The sequence below is a fragment of the Artemia franciscana genome, chromosome 14 (genome assembly GCF_032884065.1).
Source record: "Artemia franciscana chromosome 14, ASM3288406v1, whole genome shotgun sequence".
Taxonomy (NCBI): Eukaryota; Metazoa; Arthropoda; class Branchiopoda; order Anostraca; family Artemiidae; genus Artemia; species Artemia franciscana.
Window position 1 is genome coordinate 12,972,518 of NC_088876.1, and position 16,062 is coordinate 12,988,579.

The 16,062-nt window shown below is 36.4% G+C and overlaps 2 protein-coding genes across 3 annotated transcripts in view; one reads left to right on the forward strand and one right to left on the reverse strand.

The window, feature by feature from the left end:
• The window catches only part of LOC136035332 (tubulin alpha-1D chain-like), a 47,819-nt gene extending 33,343 nt beyond the window's left edge, over positions 1-14,476 (forward strand). The window contains exons 6-8 of one of the 2 annotated variants that reach the window (XM_065717063.1): positions 7,728-7,976; positions 9,447-9,610; positions 13,526-14,476. In XM_065717063.1, the coding sequence (XP_065573135.1) occupies positions 7,728-7,976; positions 9,447-9,610; positions 13,526-13,655 (543 nt within the window). In that variant the 3' untranslated portion in view covers positions 13,656-14,476. The remainder of the gene's footprint in view (positions 1-7,727; positions 7,977-9,446; positions 9,611-13,525) is intronic. The other variant, XM_065717062.1, reaches the window with a different exon arrangement.
• The window catches only part of LOC136035331 (integrin alpha-PS4-like), a 207,886-nt gene that overhangs the window by 172,770 nt on the left and 19,054 nt on the right, over positions 1-16,062 (reverse strand). Inside the window, exon 2 of the mRNA XM_065717060.1 lies at positions 5,260-5,377. Coding sequence (XP_065573132.1) covers positions 5,260-5,377 — 118 coding nt within the window. The remainder of the gene's footprint in view (positions 1-5,259; positions 5,378-16,062) is intronic.

Below are 16,062 nucleotides of genomic sequence, written 5' to 3' on the forward strand. Positions count from 1 at the left end.
CAATTTCACCGGGGGCCCCTAACCAAACCACCTGGACCCCAAGCAGCCATTTCAATCAGGGCCCTAGGGGTCCTAGCAGTCAATTCCATCGAGGGGTCTAACAATCAATTCCAACGAAGGCCCTAGCAACCAATTCCAACGGAGGTCGTGGTATCCAGTTTCACCAGGACCCACCGAACTACTGGAGGCCCTTGCAACCATTTCAAGCAGGGGCCTTAGGGGCCCTAGTCCATCGAGGACCTAACAACCAATTGCAACGGGGCCCTAATATCCAATTTTATTGGGGGCCCCTAACCTAACCACTGGGGGCCCGAGAAACCATTTCAACCAGGGAACTTAGGGCGTCCTAGCAGGCAACTCCATCAGGGGCAGTAGCAACCAATCCCAACGGAGGTCCTGGCATCCAATTCCACCTGGGCTATCTATCCTTGCGACCAGGAACCCTCAACTCCATCAGGTTCCTAGCATCCAGTTTTATCCCCCCCTAGTCTAACCATATGAGCCTCTAGCTATCATCTCAACCAGGGTCGTAGCACTCAGTTCTATGAGAGAAACTAGCAGCCAATTCTAACGGAGGACCTAGCATCCAATTTCATCGAGGCCCACCTAATCCAACCACTTGAGGGGGGGGGGGCTAGCAACCATTTGAACCAAAGGCCCTAGGAGTCGATTTCATCGGGGGTCCTAGTAACAAATTCCAACGGGGACCCTAGCATCCAATTCAACCGAAGGTCAAGCATCCAATTGCATTGGAAGCCCCTAAACTAATCGCAGGGGGCCCTGATAATCATTTCAACCGGAGGCCATAGGGCGTCCTAGCAGGCGATCCCATCAGGGGCCCTAGCAACTGATTCCAACGGAGGCCCTAACATCCTATTTCATCCAGGGATCCCAACACTAACCTAATCACCGGAGGTCCTTGCAACCAATTCAATCAGGATCCTAGCACCCAAATTTACCAGGAACCACTAACCTAACCACCTTGGCATCTAGCAACCATCTCAACCGGGGCACTAGGGGTCCTGGCGGTCAATTCAATGAGGGTCGCTAGAAAACTATTCCAAGAGAAGCTCTAGCATACAATTTTATCGGGGCCCACCTAACCACTGGGGGCCGTGGCGACCATTTAGACTGAGGGCTCGAGGGGCTCTAAAAACAAATTCCAACGGGTCCCTAGAATTTAATTCAATCGCAACCTTGGCATCTAATTACACTGGGCCCCTAGTCTAACCACTGGGGGCCCTAACAAATATTTGAAACGGAGGGCCCTAGGAGCTCTAGCAGTCAATATCATCGGGGGCCCTAGCAACTGATTCCAATGGGAATCGTGTGACCTTAGCACACAATTCTATCAGGGCCCTAGCTCCCAAATTTTATCAGGAGCCCTAACCTAGCCACCGGGGGTCCTAGCAACGGATTCCATCGGGGGGCCCCTAGCAACCAGTTTTAGCAACAAAACGTTTTTCAAAACGTTTCAAGATTTCTTTGGTTTTTCTGTAATAGGAAAAGTTTACTTATGTCAAGGATGACGCGATCTCGCGTGACACGCTAGACTTCAGGGGACCATTGGGGGATCCCCCTTGTAACAGTCTAGGGCGCACACGTGGAGTGCTACGTAATGTTGAAACAAAACGTGAGTGTCACATAAAACTCTAAGAGATTTTTATTTCTTTCAAGACGCTTTTCTCAGGAAGCCTTTGCATTCTAATGATGTTTGTCCGCATTAGAACTTGAAAGAGGTTTCCCTCAATGGAACTCTACTTTGGGCATCTGGATCAACAAGCAGTTTTATTATTATTATTAAGGAAATACTTTCCAGTCGATACGTTTCGAAAAATCTATGGTTCGCGTGTTTCCTAACCATTATCTCCGACCCGTGTAACTATCCAGCAAAGCTATTGATTTTTGCTATATTACATGTGCCTGCTTAAAACATTCTATGAATGTTCTCCGGTGACCTAGACAGGTTAAGTTACATAGCATATTTTATACAGCTTTGTGTAAAATTTGTGTAAAATTAAACAGCGTTGGAATTTCTTTACGTAAATGATTACGTATCGTAGTTTTATCCTGAAACAAGAAATCTAAGGAATGAAGGCTTTTTATTGCAAATGCAACTTTAGCTAATAGAAAAACTTTATAAAATCAAGAAATCACAGAAAAGGCAGTTAAAGTACAACAAACGAAAAAACCGAAAGTGAAAAAAGCTTATACAAAATAAAAGATAAGCAGAAATAGCGATGAATTAAAAAAAGACAGGTTCCTAGCAACCGATTCCAAAAGATGGGTCGTTATTAGGGGGTAATGATTTAAGTCATATTAAGAGCGAAAGGTCTTAGCGAAAATGCCTCATTTTTATTGCTCTATTGATGCACCTGCCTACTAAATTCCATTAGTTTAAATTTTGATAATATCAAAATCATATTTTGAAAAATAAAACAAGCAAGTGAACAAAAAGACATAGTTTTACAGTCAGCTATTCCTGAGAGGTTTTTAACAAAAATGCCACGTTTCTTTGAGCCAAGACAGTGTGTATTAACGTCACCGTTACAATATGTGGCTAACCCACCAGAGTAAGCGATCTCAGAAGAAGGTGATTTATTATTAGAGGCAAATGTATTTAAGAGTTATTTCTAAGATATCTTAATGAAGATACCTCGTTTCTTTGACTGAGTGCTAAATTTCAGTCTCGCTCCACTGAAAGAATTATTTTAACACATTCCACCTTGTGGAGAACAAGAATTGTCAAGCTATATGTAATTACCACACGGCAAAGAGTAGTGAGATATTGCCAAAGGATAAAAGAAATTCATATCCAGAAAAACTGCATCCGACTTCTCACCGGTGCAGTGTCCAGTCGGATCAGTTTCAAAGTTACAATCCCTGTGAAAAACATACCCTCTCCTAATTTATCTCTCTACAAATAAATCCTTATCTATGTCGGTGATCAGACCTGTTTCTTCTTTACTGATTTTTACATTAAATCCATCAACAGATGACGGAGTTCAAAAATAATAGCCCAAATCCAACCCAAATTTCTGAAAGATTTTATATGTGTTTTTACCCACAATATCTAATAAAGTCAATACATCACTTGCCAAGCACATTTTATAATAACCCTCCCCATGTTTACACTTTATTAGCAGACTTATAGTCGATAATTGTGCATTGACGCCCATAAAGTGAATCATAAAACTCTTGGATGGGTGGCAATTGTTCCTCGCGTGGCCTGGAGGTGGAGTTGCAGTATTTATACGGGTATATCCCCTTACAAGTTAATAAATCATATGTTTCATCAACTGGAAAGCGCTGTTTAAGGAGGGGAAACTGTTAAAATCGCCGCTGTTCTGTATTTGATAAAATTGGCTTAGGAATTTGGGGAATAACATAGATAATAAAAAACAGATTTTATTGAAGCACATAATACCATTATATATTGTTTTCCATAGGATATCTAACACTAGCAGCTTCTTTGATGATTTTGGTATGATATTATAAGAAAAAGAATCAACTACCAGCTTCGCCGAGTAAAGTTTTGGTTATGTTTCCTCGCTTCGATTAAACGCTGAAGTTGTTAATCTGCAAGGATCTTAAAATAAATACTATTGACACCTGCATCATAAAATTCTCCATGAGTTTGTAGAGTGAAGAATACATAGTTGCGACTCGACTGAATTGTTTCCATCTATATTGGTTGCGTAAATAGTTAGTTTTTTTCTTAATAAGCTTCATCCCTGAAGATAATTTTAGCCTAACAGCCGATTATTACTTATAAGTCTCCTACATATCTTACCGCTGGAACCAAATTGGTCTTACCATGAAATACACCGGAAACAAATAGTAGGTACGCCAACTAACAAAAGTTGCGAGCCCCTCATTGCCGAATATGATTATGAGCTAACAGCCGACTGTTGCTTAAAATTCCCCTATATGTCTCACAATTGGTATCGGCCTATTCTTGGTTTCTGTGTCTACCTTACTACTGAAGTTGTCAACCCCTTTAAACTTTCAAACTGGTTTATCTCATGAAGGATTTTTTTTACAAAAAAAATGGGTGACATATACTTGGATCAGCTCATCAAGAGCTATCCATCTTAGTTCAAAAGTTGACTTTTTTGCCATAGGCCAAGTTTCTAACGTCATCACTTAGAAAGGAGCAAAGGATAAACTCTAACTTCTTTAGCAATGAGATAACTTTTAAAGTTTAAGAGGCAAGTCTGATACCATTCCTCTATCGCAATCTCAAGTGCGAAAAACTGAATGATAAACTCAGCCGAAATCACGAACTGAAATGGGCAAAAACAATAGATGGCAGCACCTTTGGACCCGTGGGAAAATGCAATTTATTTTGTAAACTTTTCTATTTACCACTCAAAGAAGACATATTGGTCGTGGGGCCGGTAACTACCGCACGTATGTAACACTTGATTTTGTTCCATCTTCAATTTGAAACTGGTGCCTGCCTGCTTGCCTGCTAGAACGGAGCTTTCCACTCGAAAGCAGAAACATGGTTAGATGAAACGAAAGCTTTACTGCATAACTTCAGATAGTTCTCTCTGACATAGGCTATAAAACTCAACTTCACTTCACACTATAGGCTCTGGCTCAAGGACAAGCAAAAACTATGCTTTTTGGCCTCAGGCAAGAGTTCTACGAAGCTTTCTAAAATGCAAAGTCATATTCATCAGTCCAGCCTTTCCGTAAAACCGTAAAGGTTAGACCCTTACCGCTTTCTAGGAATAAGCTAAAATCGGGGTGCTAGGAACAAAAAAAAACCGACAGAACCAAAGTGTTGCTCTCGCAACACAATGACGATGAGCTAACTTATCCAGAACGTAGAAATCTTGAAGATATTACTCGTGGACCTTTGCTTAGTTTTGGTAGGTTCCTAGTTGCCTAGCCCTATCATCAGCAATTTCACTTGAAGCGGGTGCCAGAATACAACAAAACTTGATGCAAATTAAGAATTACCGTCCTAGTTGTTCCTTTTGGTACCTGAACGAAATCCCCCGCTTTAATACAGAGGCTATCATAAATTCTTGTCATCGGACTATCTACCAGAATGGGTTGTCAGATCTAAGCTAAGCCTCGGAATGTAAGAGTGGGCTGATTTTCCAAGTTTAGCCTTTTGGGAGCCCCTACCATATCTAATCTTTGCAAGGAGGGGCAGTCCCTACATTCTTCTCATTATGACATAGTATAAGAACAGATTCCCAGATACAAATAAAACTTTATCAAAAGAAGGAGCTAGTGTCTTACTTGCGTGTTTTCGGGTTCTTGAAACAATCCTACTTCTGTCAGCAATAGGTGAAGAAAGGGGGCTTATTCTTGTAATCAGGACATCTACAAGAACAGTTTGTCCGATTCCAACAGAAATCTAAAAAAAAGGGAAATCTAATTTATAAGGTGTGCCTTTTTGGGGTTTAAATGATCCATCTTCATTAGGGGAGTGGACATAAATCCCTGGTATCTGTTCATGTGTCAGCATAAGGTTTAATTCCATATAATTCTATGAGAGGTAAAATCTAATATTCTGGCTTTGCATCTTTGAGAGGGAAGTTTTTTTAGAGTTCAGGATATATTCAAGCTCTACGTGAAAGAAGTACTGATATCCTTAGACATTTTTGTAAATTGTCGTGCAAAGTCTGAATACAATGACTCTAAACATGATCAGGATCTTTTAGTTAAGACATTTGAACACAATTTCACAAATTCACGGATAGCAGGGGCTGGATATTTTTTATGTTTTTTCCCAAGACTAATCAAAAACATACGACATGCATCCAGAGCGAGGCTTGCCAATAGTTTACGTTCAGTAGACCATTTGCTTAAAGCCGACTCGGAAATGAAGCCTACCAAACGTTCCCATTAGTTCAAGACTTTCTAATTTCGTCGCTAAGTCCAGCTCAATGTATATCGTTCACTAAATAACAATAAACAACACCTCAGTTACTGTCTGGTGAGAAGCTTACTGGGCTTTAAACTACAAATGCGCAGGCAAAGCAAATAGGTCGAGAATCAAAATATATTATAAGAATAGAAAGTTTTTAGTAATTTCAGCCCTGAGTATCTAGCTTATATGACAGTTAATTGTGAACGTTTTCTTTTCACTTGATGTTCATAGAATATTAAATACCAAGATATTTTCTGTATGTTACCACGCAATCGACACAGTAGTACCAATAATCAAGTAACATGTAATTCAATGAAAAAGGGGAAGAAAATAATGTGTTTACGTTCTGGAATGTGGGGGTACGTTCAAGCAGCTCATAAGGCGTGTTGAACGAGGCACGTATCCCACTTGGCATCCCGTAGAAACCATCACTCTCTTCTTAAGCTAATTCAAGACATACCCCATATAATAATACCCTACGGTAAGAAAACTTATAGCATTTTTTTTTTTAAACTCGAATTTTCACAGTGATAAGCATCATAACAATCCTTACTTAAATCGATTGAAAAAAGTTTCAATTAGCCTATTTTGAATTTCGCACCTAAACTAATTTTGGTATTTACTGTTTTGCCCAAATTTTGAAGCCGCTTAATTTCTGAATTCCCATGGAACTTGTGTTGTTTGTGGTTGCACTTGAATTTATTTGACAATTAGATTTGTCTAATATAATCCCTGAATTTTGTATTTTTGTGGTCGGCTGGTAAATTTAGAAAAATAAATCGTCAACTACAGCCATTATACCTATAACAGTGAAGTCGAGTTTAAAAAGAAAGAAAGAAAAAAAAAACGGCTTTGACTGAATTGACATGCAATTTCAGGGTGCTCTAGTTTTTTCAAAATCCTGCCTAACAAGGCACGAATTGGTCATAAATTTATATTGTGTGCTTGTTAGAAAAAAATCGTTTTCATTACAATATCAGCAAATTAAGTGCAGGATGTTTCAATGCACTAAGTCAATTTTAATAATGTAGACATAGACATAGACATTTTTTATTTTCAGCCTAAACATATAAATTAAACAAAGAATTTACCATTAATGGCCACTCTTAAGACAAAAGATTCCTGACTGTGGCCGCAATTCTAACCACCATGAATCTCCAAAATCATTTCTTCAAATGATATTGAAGAAAAAAAAATCTTAAGGGGGGAGGATAAAAAAACAAAATAATTAATATTAAATACTAAATAAATAAATACCCTTTCATCTTATCACACTTCTCTCCTTTTTAAAAAATGGAATTGAACCATGTAGACCAAAATGAAAAATTATTTTTCTTCAAGCCGAGGTCAGTCGTTTTAGAAGCATTTCTCTTGATATTTATTTCCGAAAAGAGGCATACTCAACCATAAGAATGTGTCCAGAGAAAGATTTGCAAAAATTGTTGCAATGAATTGGGGGATAGGTTTCAAAATTAAGTGTCTTCAAAAAATTATCCATGAATATAACAACGTTTCACACCTCTGAATCAAAGGAGGAGGAGCTTGAGAATACCGGCTCCTCTCATAGATGCCGCGAGAGGAGGTTTAGTGCTTGATATTTTGGGGAAAATCCATTGAAAAAATTGAAAGCCTACACACAAATTTACATTAGGGCAACAATTATATAAAATCGGCCACAGTTGCTTGATTCATCATTTATTCATTTCTATCATTTCATTTTTATCCAGGGTTGTAAATAAGATTTCAAAAATGCTTAGATTGGGAGAAAATTCAGTCCCAAAATGTCTACAGACATTCCCTTTAAGACATTAAAAAAAAACCTTTCTTTTTCCAGGCTACTTATGCCCCAGTAATCTCATCTGAAAAAGCTTATCACGAACAGCTTACTGTCGCTGAGATTACAAACGCCTGCTTTGAGCCTGCGAATCAAATGGTTAAATGCGATCCAAGACATGGAAAATATATGGCATGCTGCCTACTTTATAGAGGGGATGTAGTTCCTAAGGACGTAAACGCAGCCATTGCAGCAATCAAAACAAAGAGATCCATTCAGTTTGTAGATTGGTGCCCAACTGGATTCAAGGCAAGTAGATTCTTCGCTACTGACATTAGCATCATATCGGCCCTCTTGAACTTTCAACTTTGCATTGCTTCTGAGTTAGAACGAAAAACATGTTCCAACATTGGATGAGGGAAATTTTGGCTAGAAGTTGTGATTTTTTTGACAAAATTACTCAGAATACTACCTAAAATTCAGGGAAAATGAACCTTAGAAATCCACTTTGGATTTCAAAAGGAGAGGAACTTCTTATAATGTCAGAAATCTAAAAAAGGAAAAACATAAAATATCAAATAGCCTACTAATTTTGTGCTGTTACTTTTGTTTATTAGTGTACATTGATGCTCTTACTTATGTTTGTGGTTTATTTTCTCGGAAATTTATGTTCTAACTACACTGTAATTCTCCACGATTGCAGCTTTGTTTCATTTGAAATTTTCTCATAAGACTTCCATGAAAAGTCCACTAGTGGCAAATAGCTCTAATGATTTTAAAAATATTCAAGAATCCCTGTTCGTACCAAAATTTTAGAGTATAGAGATTCACTATGTAGACTTCAATATGTAATTTGGCCCTAACCTAAATAAATTGTTCTAACCTAACCTAAATCATTTTAACATAAATGAAGTTTTTAGTTGCATCAAATGCTTACGGTTTAAAATTTCTTGAGTTATCACATTTGATATTTGCGTTATAAGGCCATAATCTTGACAAAATATATTGCAGATATGTTGGCCAGGAGAAATTAGTAAAAACAAAATTCCGAATTTTAGAGAAGTAATACATATGGAGATTATCTTGTCCATCATTTTTTGTAATGCCCTGAATACCTTAAATTAAGAAATCTTTGCCCAATATATTCTAAAATAACTTATTTTTCTGATAAACTCTTTTTGTGTGTAGCAGTTGTTGTCCACTCATTGAAAAGAAACTGTTTTTTCAATAAAAAGTGCCTCATCGGCCGGCTACAATGTCAACTTGTCACTGTAAACTTAGAGCCAAGCACTATACCTATCAATATAAATGGCAGACTCAAGTTCATTATGCAACATAAATACATAGAGGAATGTTTTACTATGAAACCGTTTACTTATTGAAACCGAAAACTTAAAAATTAAAACAAATTTGAGACATAAGAGCTTATAGTGATTTAAAATGAGATCAAAATCTTAAAAAATGTAATATTTAATATTGTTTTTACATTTAGATTCATCTCAATAATTTTGTTTTCTGTTAGTAGTTCTTAATTTCTGTTCAATCCATGCTATAATGTCAGACTATATTTAGAGTTCCCAATGTTCTTTGGTCAAAACTTCGCGCAAAATGCTGATATCCGAAATTGTCGGACCTACATTCGCAAACAAGACTTTTTTGGGCTACTCCACATTTCTCATTTATTAAGATTACAAGGTTATGCCAGAAACACAATTTTTTGTCTCTTTTTATTAAAAACAGGCCAAAAACCTCTACGAAATAAAATATTTACGTTTCCAGGTGGGTATCAATTATCAGCCACCTACTGTGGTACCGGGAGGAGATCTGGCGAAGGTCCAGCGAGCCGTTTGTATGCTATCAAATACCACAGCAATTGCAGAGGCTTGGGCACGACTCGACCACAAGTTTGACCTTATGTACGCTAAAAGAGCCTTCGTTCATTGGTAAGAGATATTTAGTTGTTCTACACCTAGTGATAAAAAGATAATGGTTGGGATTAACCTATGCCAAGGTAAAGCTTCCTTCATCTTTTAACCAGAAATGATCTTTTACCCTCGCCATGAAAATGTTTTAGGCGGAAGAAATTAGGAAATAATGTCGAAAATATTCAGCCTGTTTAGGACTCATAAGCAACCTTCAAAACTGGTTGCACTTCTCAAGAACAGTAAAATATTCCTGTATTTTTCCTATTGGAAACTTTTGTTCCGACAGTAAGTAAGAAGACCTGTGTAATTAAGTAAATACGCAATTAAGCATGGAGTCCAACAAAATATTTTGTTAGCCTTTACTTTCTGAAGCTACTAGCCCAACAGCCTCACCAAGATGCACTGGGCAAAAACAACGTAGAACAAGATATAGTTGACAAATGTGAACTTTCCAAAACCAGCGCAGGCTGAGCCTTAGTTAAAGATATCTTTTTCCATTAAGCTGATCGAAGGTTGACTTTCAAAGCGAAGGAAAACAAAGACAGGAAGGCCTAATAAGCAAGTTAAAATGATAGTATTGCCTTCCATTTTAGAAGCCTCGGCAAGATGGTGAAACCTTTATTAAAGCTGTAATGAGCAAGAAAACTGACCTAAAGCTATCTAGGGCTAAGGGGAGATATCATATTTAAGTATAAGGAGCTGGACCAAGGTACGTGCTTAAAAACACTTGACCACGGACCACATCCAGGGTTTTTAAAGGATGGCGATTCCTTTTCAATTATTCAGTATAGGGTAGAAAAGTTTTGAGAAAACAATATTTCTTCAGAGCAAGAGAACTATTACTGAACATATAAGACGCCTTACCATGCAACAACCTGTAAGAAATATCGTCTTCGTGATGACATGGTTTTGTTAATACTGGTTGGTGCATATATCACTCTGAACTATACTTTGGCACATGCGTGTCAATATTGTATATCTCTTATGTTTTGTTTAAAAACAATTTGAATTTTTTATATCTTGTTAATTTTTATTTAGTGAGTACAAATGTCTTATATGTAAAGATCATTATAATAATTTTTCTTTTGTTCCTTTTTTTTTGTAGCTCAAAAACGTCATGATATTTTTAGTTAGTATGCTAAAAAAAACAATAATATATAATAAGGAAGTTCACTCAGAGATACGGTTTCGATGACATAGGACTTCTCAAACTCGATAAAGACCATCATATACAATCCGCACAAATCGTAACATTCCGAAAACAGCTAATTTTTAACGATCCATAAATTGCAATTAGTCAAATGGAAATTTTGGGTTAGCGACCGCAATTTTACAGCTTTAAAGAATTTACGAAACCTACAGCGAATATCAGACTCATGCTTAGCCTTGCGTAAGAAACTATCCACATAGCAACTAAATATATTAATTACTTCTGTGGCTTTTTTTGTTGAAATAATTTATTTTGTGGTTCAACCTGCAGTTTTTGGTGTCTTCTCAATTGCAATGTTACATACACATGTCCACCCAATGATGTCTTTATATATTTTTTTTATTTTCATGTTCTTATAAGAATTGACACAGCTTTAATTTCATGATGGGAAGAAAATAGACGTATTAACGATCAAAGGCTTAAAGTTCAACAACGGTTCCAGTCAAGAGTGTATCTAGGATTTTTGTTTGGGGGGGAGGGGGGTTACAAAAAACCTTCCAAAAACATATCAACAATTTGTTTATAAGTATTTTTATTACGTTTCTACGAGTCGGACACAGTTTTTTTTAGGAGGAGGAGGTGAGGAGGAATTTTCAAACCAGGTAGCCTTTACCTCCCTGGATATGGCATTGCTTTCATTAGTATAAGCAGAAATTTTAAATCGTATATATTTGACCTAAATGTCAGACGAAAAGCAGGACATTGGATAAGTTTTATTTTCTTCTTCTTACGCTGGGCGTTAAAATGGAGTTATTATTTGGCTTGGTTTATGAATAAACAAATGCCTCTCATCAGGATCCAAGTAAGTCTGGCAGTATATTGAATCAAAACTATTGTAATTCTAAAACCTCAAGGCTCTTGCTAAAGGCTTTTAGTTCTTTCCTATTGGTAGTATGTTATTTAGAAGATTGTTTGTCTTTTTTGTTGTATGTTTAGAAAATGCAACTTTAAATCTTAAAAAGAAAAAAATATTTTGATTTTCGGAGCAGGGTGATTCACGGTCTATGTTCCATTTTTCGCCTGGTTGTCTAAAGAGTAACAGTAGATTATAAAAGTAAACTCGAAAAGAAAACTCGAATGCAATTAAAGTAAAACCATCTATCATATCTGATATTTTAAATTATTTTAATGAGAATTAGTTTAGTACCGTCCACCACAATCAAAAACAATTTACATAAAATTTGCAAACTTTGCAGCATACATTCAAAAGTGAATAGTAGAAATTCTTTCAGTTCATTTCAAATACTGCAACGCTATCTGTCTAATAAGCACTGTTTAATTAATGAAGCAAGGAAACTAAGCATTGTAAATTTTTTTCTTGAAGACGGCTCCATGTTTATTTTTTAGGCAAATTGGTATCCTGGAATTTTCTGGAATCAAAAAGTGATCTAGATAGGTCACTATAGCTTTAATTTTAAAGGAAAAGATTCACGTGACTGACGTCATATTTATATACATCAGTGTTGTAATGACATCCATCACATGAAATAAAATGAAGAAGAAAGAAATACGGCTTTTCAAAATGGTAGCGATGATAATTGGGTTTGGTATTTTGACATGGATGAGGTCATCAATGCTTACCATGCCTTTGTTAAAACAAATGTTCGACGATACGTGTTTCATAATGACAAAAGACAAACCAAGGCAAAAGTTAAAGATCCAATCGAATAAAAAGCAGTAAATAAAGACTCTCAACATTTTATAAGTTCAAGCGATGAAATAACTGTGAATAAAGACATTGGGGCTTATAAGGACGATAACAAAGCACCTGATGCTGCATCAACCTCTGTTAAAAAACAAAGGTTTGGCGTTATGTTTTTCATAATGACAAAACACAAGTCGAGGCAAAAGATGAAGGTCTAATCGAAGAAAAAGCAGCAAAAAAAGAAGTTCAAAATTTTATAAGAGCTTCTAGCGATGAAAATACAGACATCGGAGTTTATAAGCGCGCTAACGAAGAACCTAATGCTGCATCAAATGCTCTTGAACTTCATATTAAAACTTTTAGTGAAGGAATAACAGTAGCTAAGGACACTGGCAAAGGACGTAGTTGTGTGGGCTAGTCTGAAGTAGAAGCTGATAAGACTCCATCCTGAATAAAAATATGTGGAGATCGGGTCAACAGCAACTGAGATGCTAAAAAACAAGTTGTAACTTTAAAGGCACTACTTCTAATTTAAGGTCCATTTTCTCAAACAAAGTACAAACAACATACCACGATTTAACTAAATGTGGCCTCCAAAGGAAAACTTAGTCTATAAGACCCTATCTCAAGATTCCTGACAAACAAGAATTTTTTTTCAAATTTGATTAACAAACTATAATGGTCCAGAAGGTCATGGCCTCTCATAAAACGAGTTTAAATCGTTTCATGCCGCAAAAAAGACAATTGACCAGATCAGCAACATTCCATTTCTACTTTTAGTGCCGTGAATCTTGCTATAAAATAGAAAGTAATTCGACCAAAGGGAGTTCAGCATTACTATGGATTAATTTTTACAAACTAGTCTCATTTCATCATAATCATCAGTAAATAAAAATACATAAGATAAAATATTAAACTTGACTGCATATAATAAATATTAACCGATTTTTCTTTGAAGAAGTCTAGCCAGCAAGAGTTACGAGAAAAAAAGGGGTGATAGGAATGTGACGACTATGAATTTTAATAGGGTCTATTATTTCTACCGAAAACATTATTAAGGGTTTTCATTTATTTGCAGGTACGTCGGAGAGGGGATGGAGGAGGGTGAGTTTGCAGAAGCAAGAGAAGATTTGGCTGCACTAGAAAAAGATTATGAAGAAGTGGGAATGGATTCCATTGATGGAGACGGAGAAGGAGACGAATATTAAGCAACCCTGTGATACTAGCGTGCCTGAAACTAAATGATACAACTTTTTCCCTAAACATCCATTGGGAATAGTGTGGAAATAGTATAAACATAAAAATTGTAGTATCGGATTAAACCTAGTCTGAAACATTTGCACTCAAAGTGTGAAATCTTAAAGCTGAATAACAAAATTTTAAGCAATATTAAGAATTTCTGCTTGTTTCGAGGCCGTTTACTACAATTGTACCTTTAAATTCAACCCCAAAATGGATAAAATTCCTTTAAATTTAGCATATTAATGAAAGACAAAAGGGGTTTGTTACATTTTTGATACTGAACTTTTCATCCCGTTAATTAATATCGAAAAATTATCAAAGGCAACAAAGAAGATGCACCAAATGCCATTTACAATCAATCTAGGTGATTTTCAGATTTAAAAAAGTATCACTTTAGTTTCAGGAAAAAATCTACAAATCAGTTTAAAAACAATAAGCAACAAATTTCTTTGAGTTGCCACGCCAATAGGTTATACTTTAAATTATTTTATTAGTTTTATGCAAGAGATGTGAGAAGCTTTCTCATCAACAAGAAGTTTTAAAAACTAAAATTCACGTTCATTCGGCCAAAGTATATATAAAACACTAGCTATTTGAAAAATATCTACGTCCTTCAAAAATAGTTTTCGAATGACTTGTTGACATGGCAACTCAGACTTATATGTTTTTGTTATTTTTGTGCAGGTATTTTAAATCTTCCTTGATGCATTTCCGTAGCATAGCTGTATCAAGATTGCACCCTAGTCAAGTAAAAGGCACTGGTTTAAATAAAGTTTTGGTTACATAATCTGTTCTTGTTCTAATCGGCAGGATAGAGTAAAGGAGTCTAAATACGGTAACAAGAATAACTATGGGAAAGAGGCATATAGCCCACACAATTGTCCGTAAAATTAGCTTTGCGACTGTATTTCATTTTTATTTTCAATAATACTAATATTATATACTATTGTCTGAACATGCTTGCCATTCATAACTTAAATTCAATAGTCTGTGAGATCCATCCTCAATCACTTTGTTTCATTTATGCTGATGACCACCTTCTCCGGAAGTTAGTTAGTCCTAGGTACACTTGGTACGTTAGTTCTATTAAAACTTTAGTCTTAGTTCACAGACTTAGTCTTAGCTTACTTTTATTTGGTAGTGCATTCACAACTACGCTTCTATTCTTTTCTGACAAAGAATACAGTGGGCCTATTGTCTAGAAAGTAGTTCAGTTCCTGATTTTGCCGCAAGTCCTTAACTGAGTCAGTCAATAGCCTAACTTATATTTTTTATTAAATAAAAAAAAAGTTTTGCAACTAAAAGTAAGAAGCGATATTAAAACTGAAAACAAACAGAAACTATTCTGTATATGAAAGGTACTAACCACTCCTCGACACCTCACTCTGTACGCTATAGTTTGACTCTTTGTCATAACCCTACTTTATAGTTATACTAAACCCAAGTTTGCAAAGCCGCTTTCTTTGCATCGGGGTTCGATTATTTCGCCTTTTTCGGAAGAAGTTCGGTCGAGGCCAAAAAAGTTGTGGTCCAGTCTTGTAAAAGAAGTGCCAAGTCGAACACCGTCTCGTATACCACTTTCTTCATGGGCTGAGCATTATAAAAAAGAATATTCTGCTCCAGATTCATGTCTGCAAAATAGTTATGAAGTGAAACTTCGAGGTTTTTTTGAACATGCATCAAGTCCAAGACTGATAAGTTTAAGGAGTCTGGTTGTTTCTTCAAGCATTTGTCGCTGTGTGGTGAATTGCTTATGGAACACTTTGTCCTCTTTTATCAAATTATATTTAACCTGGGATCTGTCCCTGATCCTTTTTCAGTTGGATATTTGACTCCTATCCCTAAGAAGTATAAATCTCCTTCTGAGTGTTCTTCCTTTCGTCCAATAGCAGTTGCAACTGTATTTTTTACATTTCAACTAGAAGCAAGCGTCACCTAGGAATATTCCTCTAAAAAAAATAGTAGGATTAAACCAGTAGATCATATCACCTACCTCGGTCTTCCCAATGGTTTGTCAATATATGCACACGGGACAACTATTAATTGTTCACAATGAACATAGAGTTGGGCTATCATATGCTTCTTTTGTAACGAATAAGTTATGCTTCAACCGCCGTCTTCTTTCGAAACTTTCAGCTGTATCACTCTACTAAAGCGCTCTGCAAACCAAAACTTTTTTTGAGATGGCATTCATTAATTGTGAAGGCTCAGCAGTGATTTTCTCATGACAAACGAAAATTGACGGATCAGTTAACGAATTTAGCTGCAAACAAACCTGCACATTCAGAGAGGGGGGAGGTATCCCCTGAAACTGATCAGAAGAATTCTCTAGGAAAAACTGATTCACAAAATATCCTTGACAGTATTTTGACC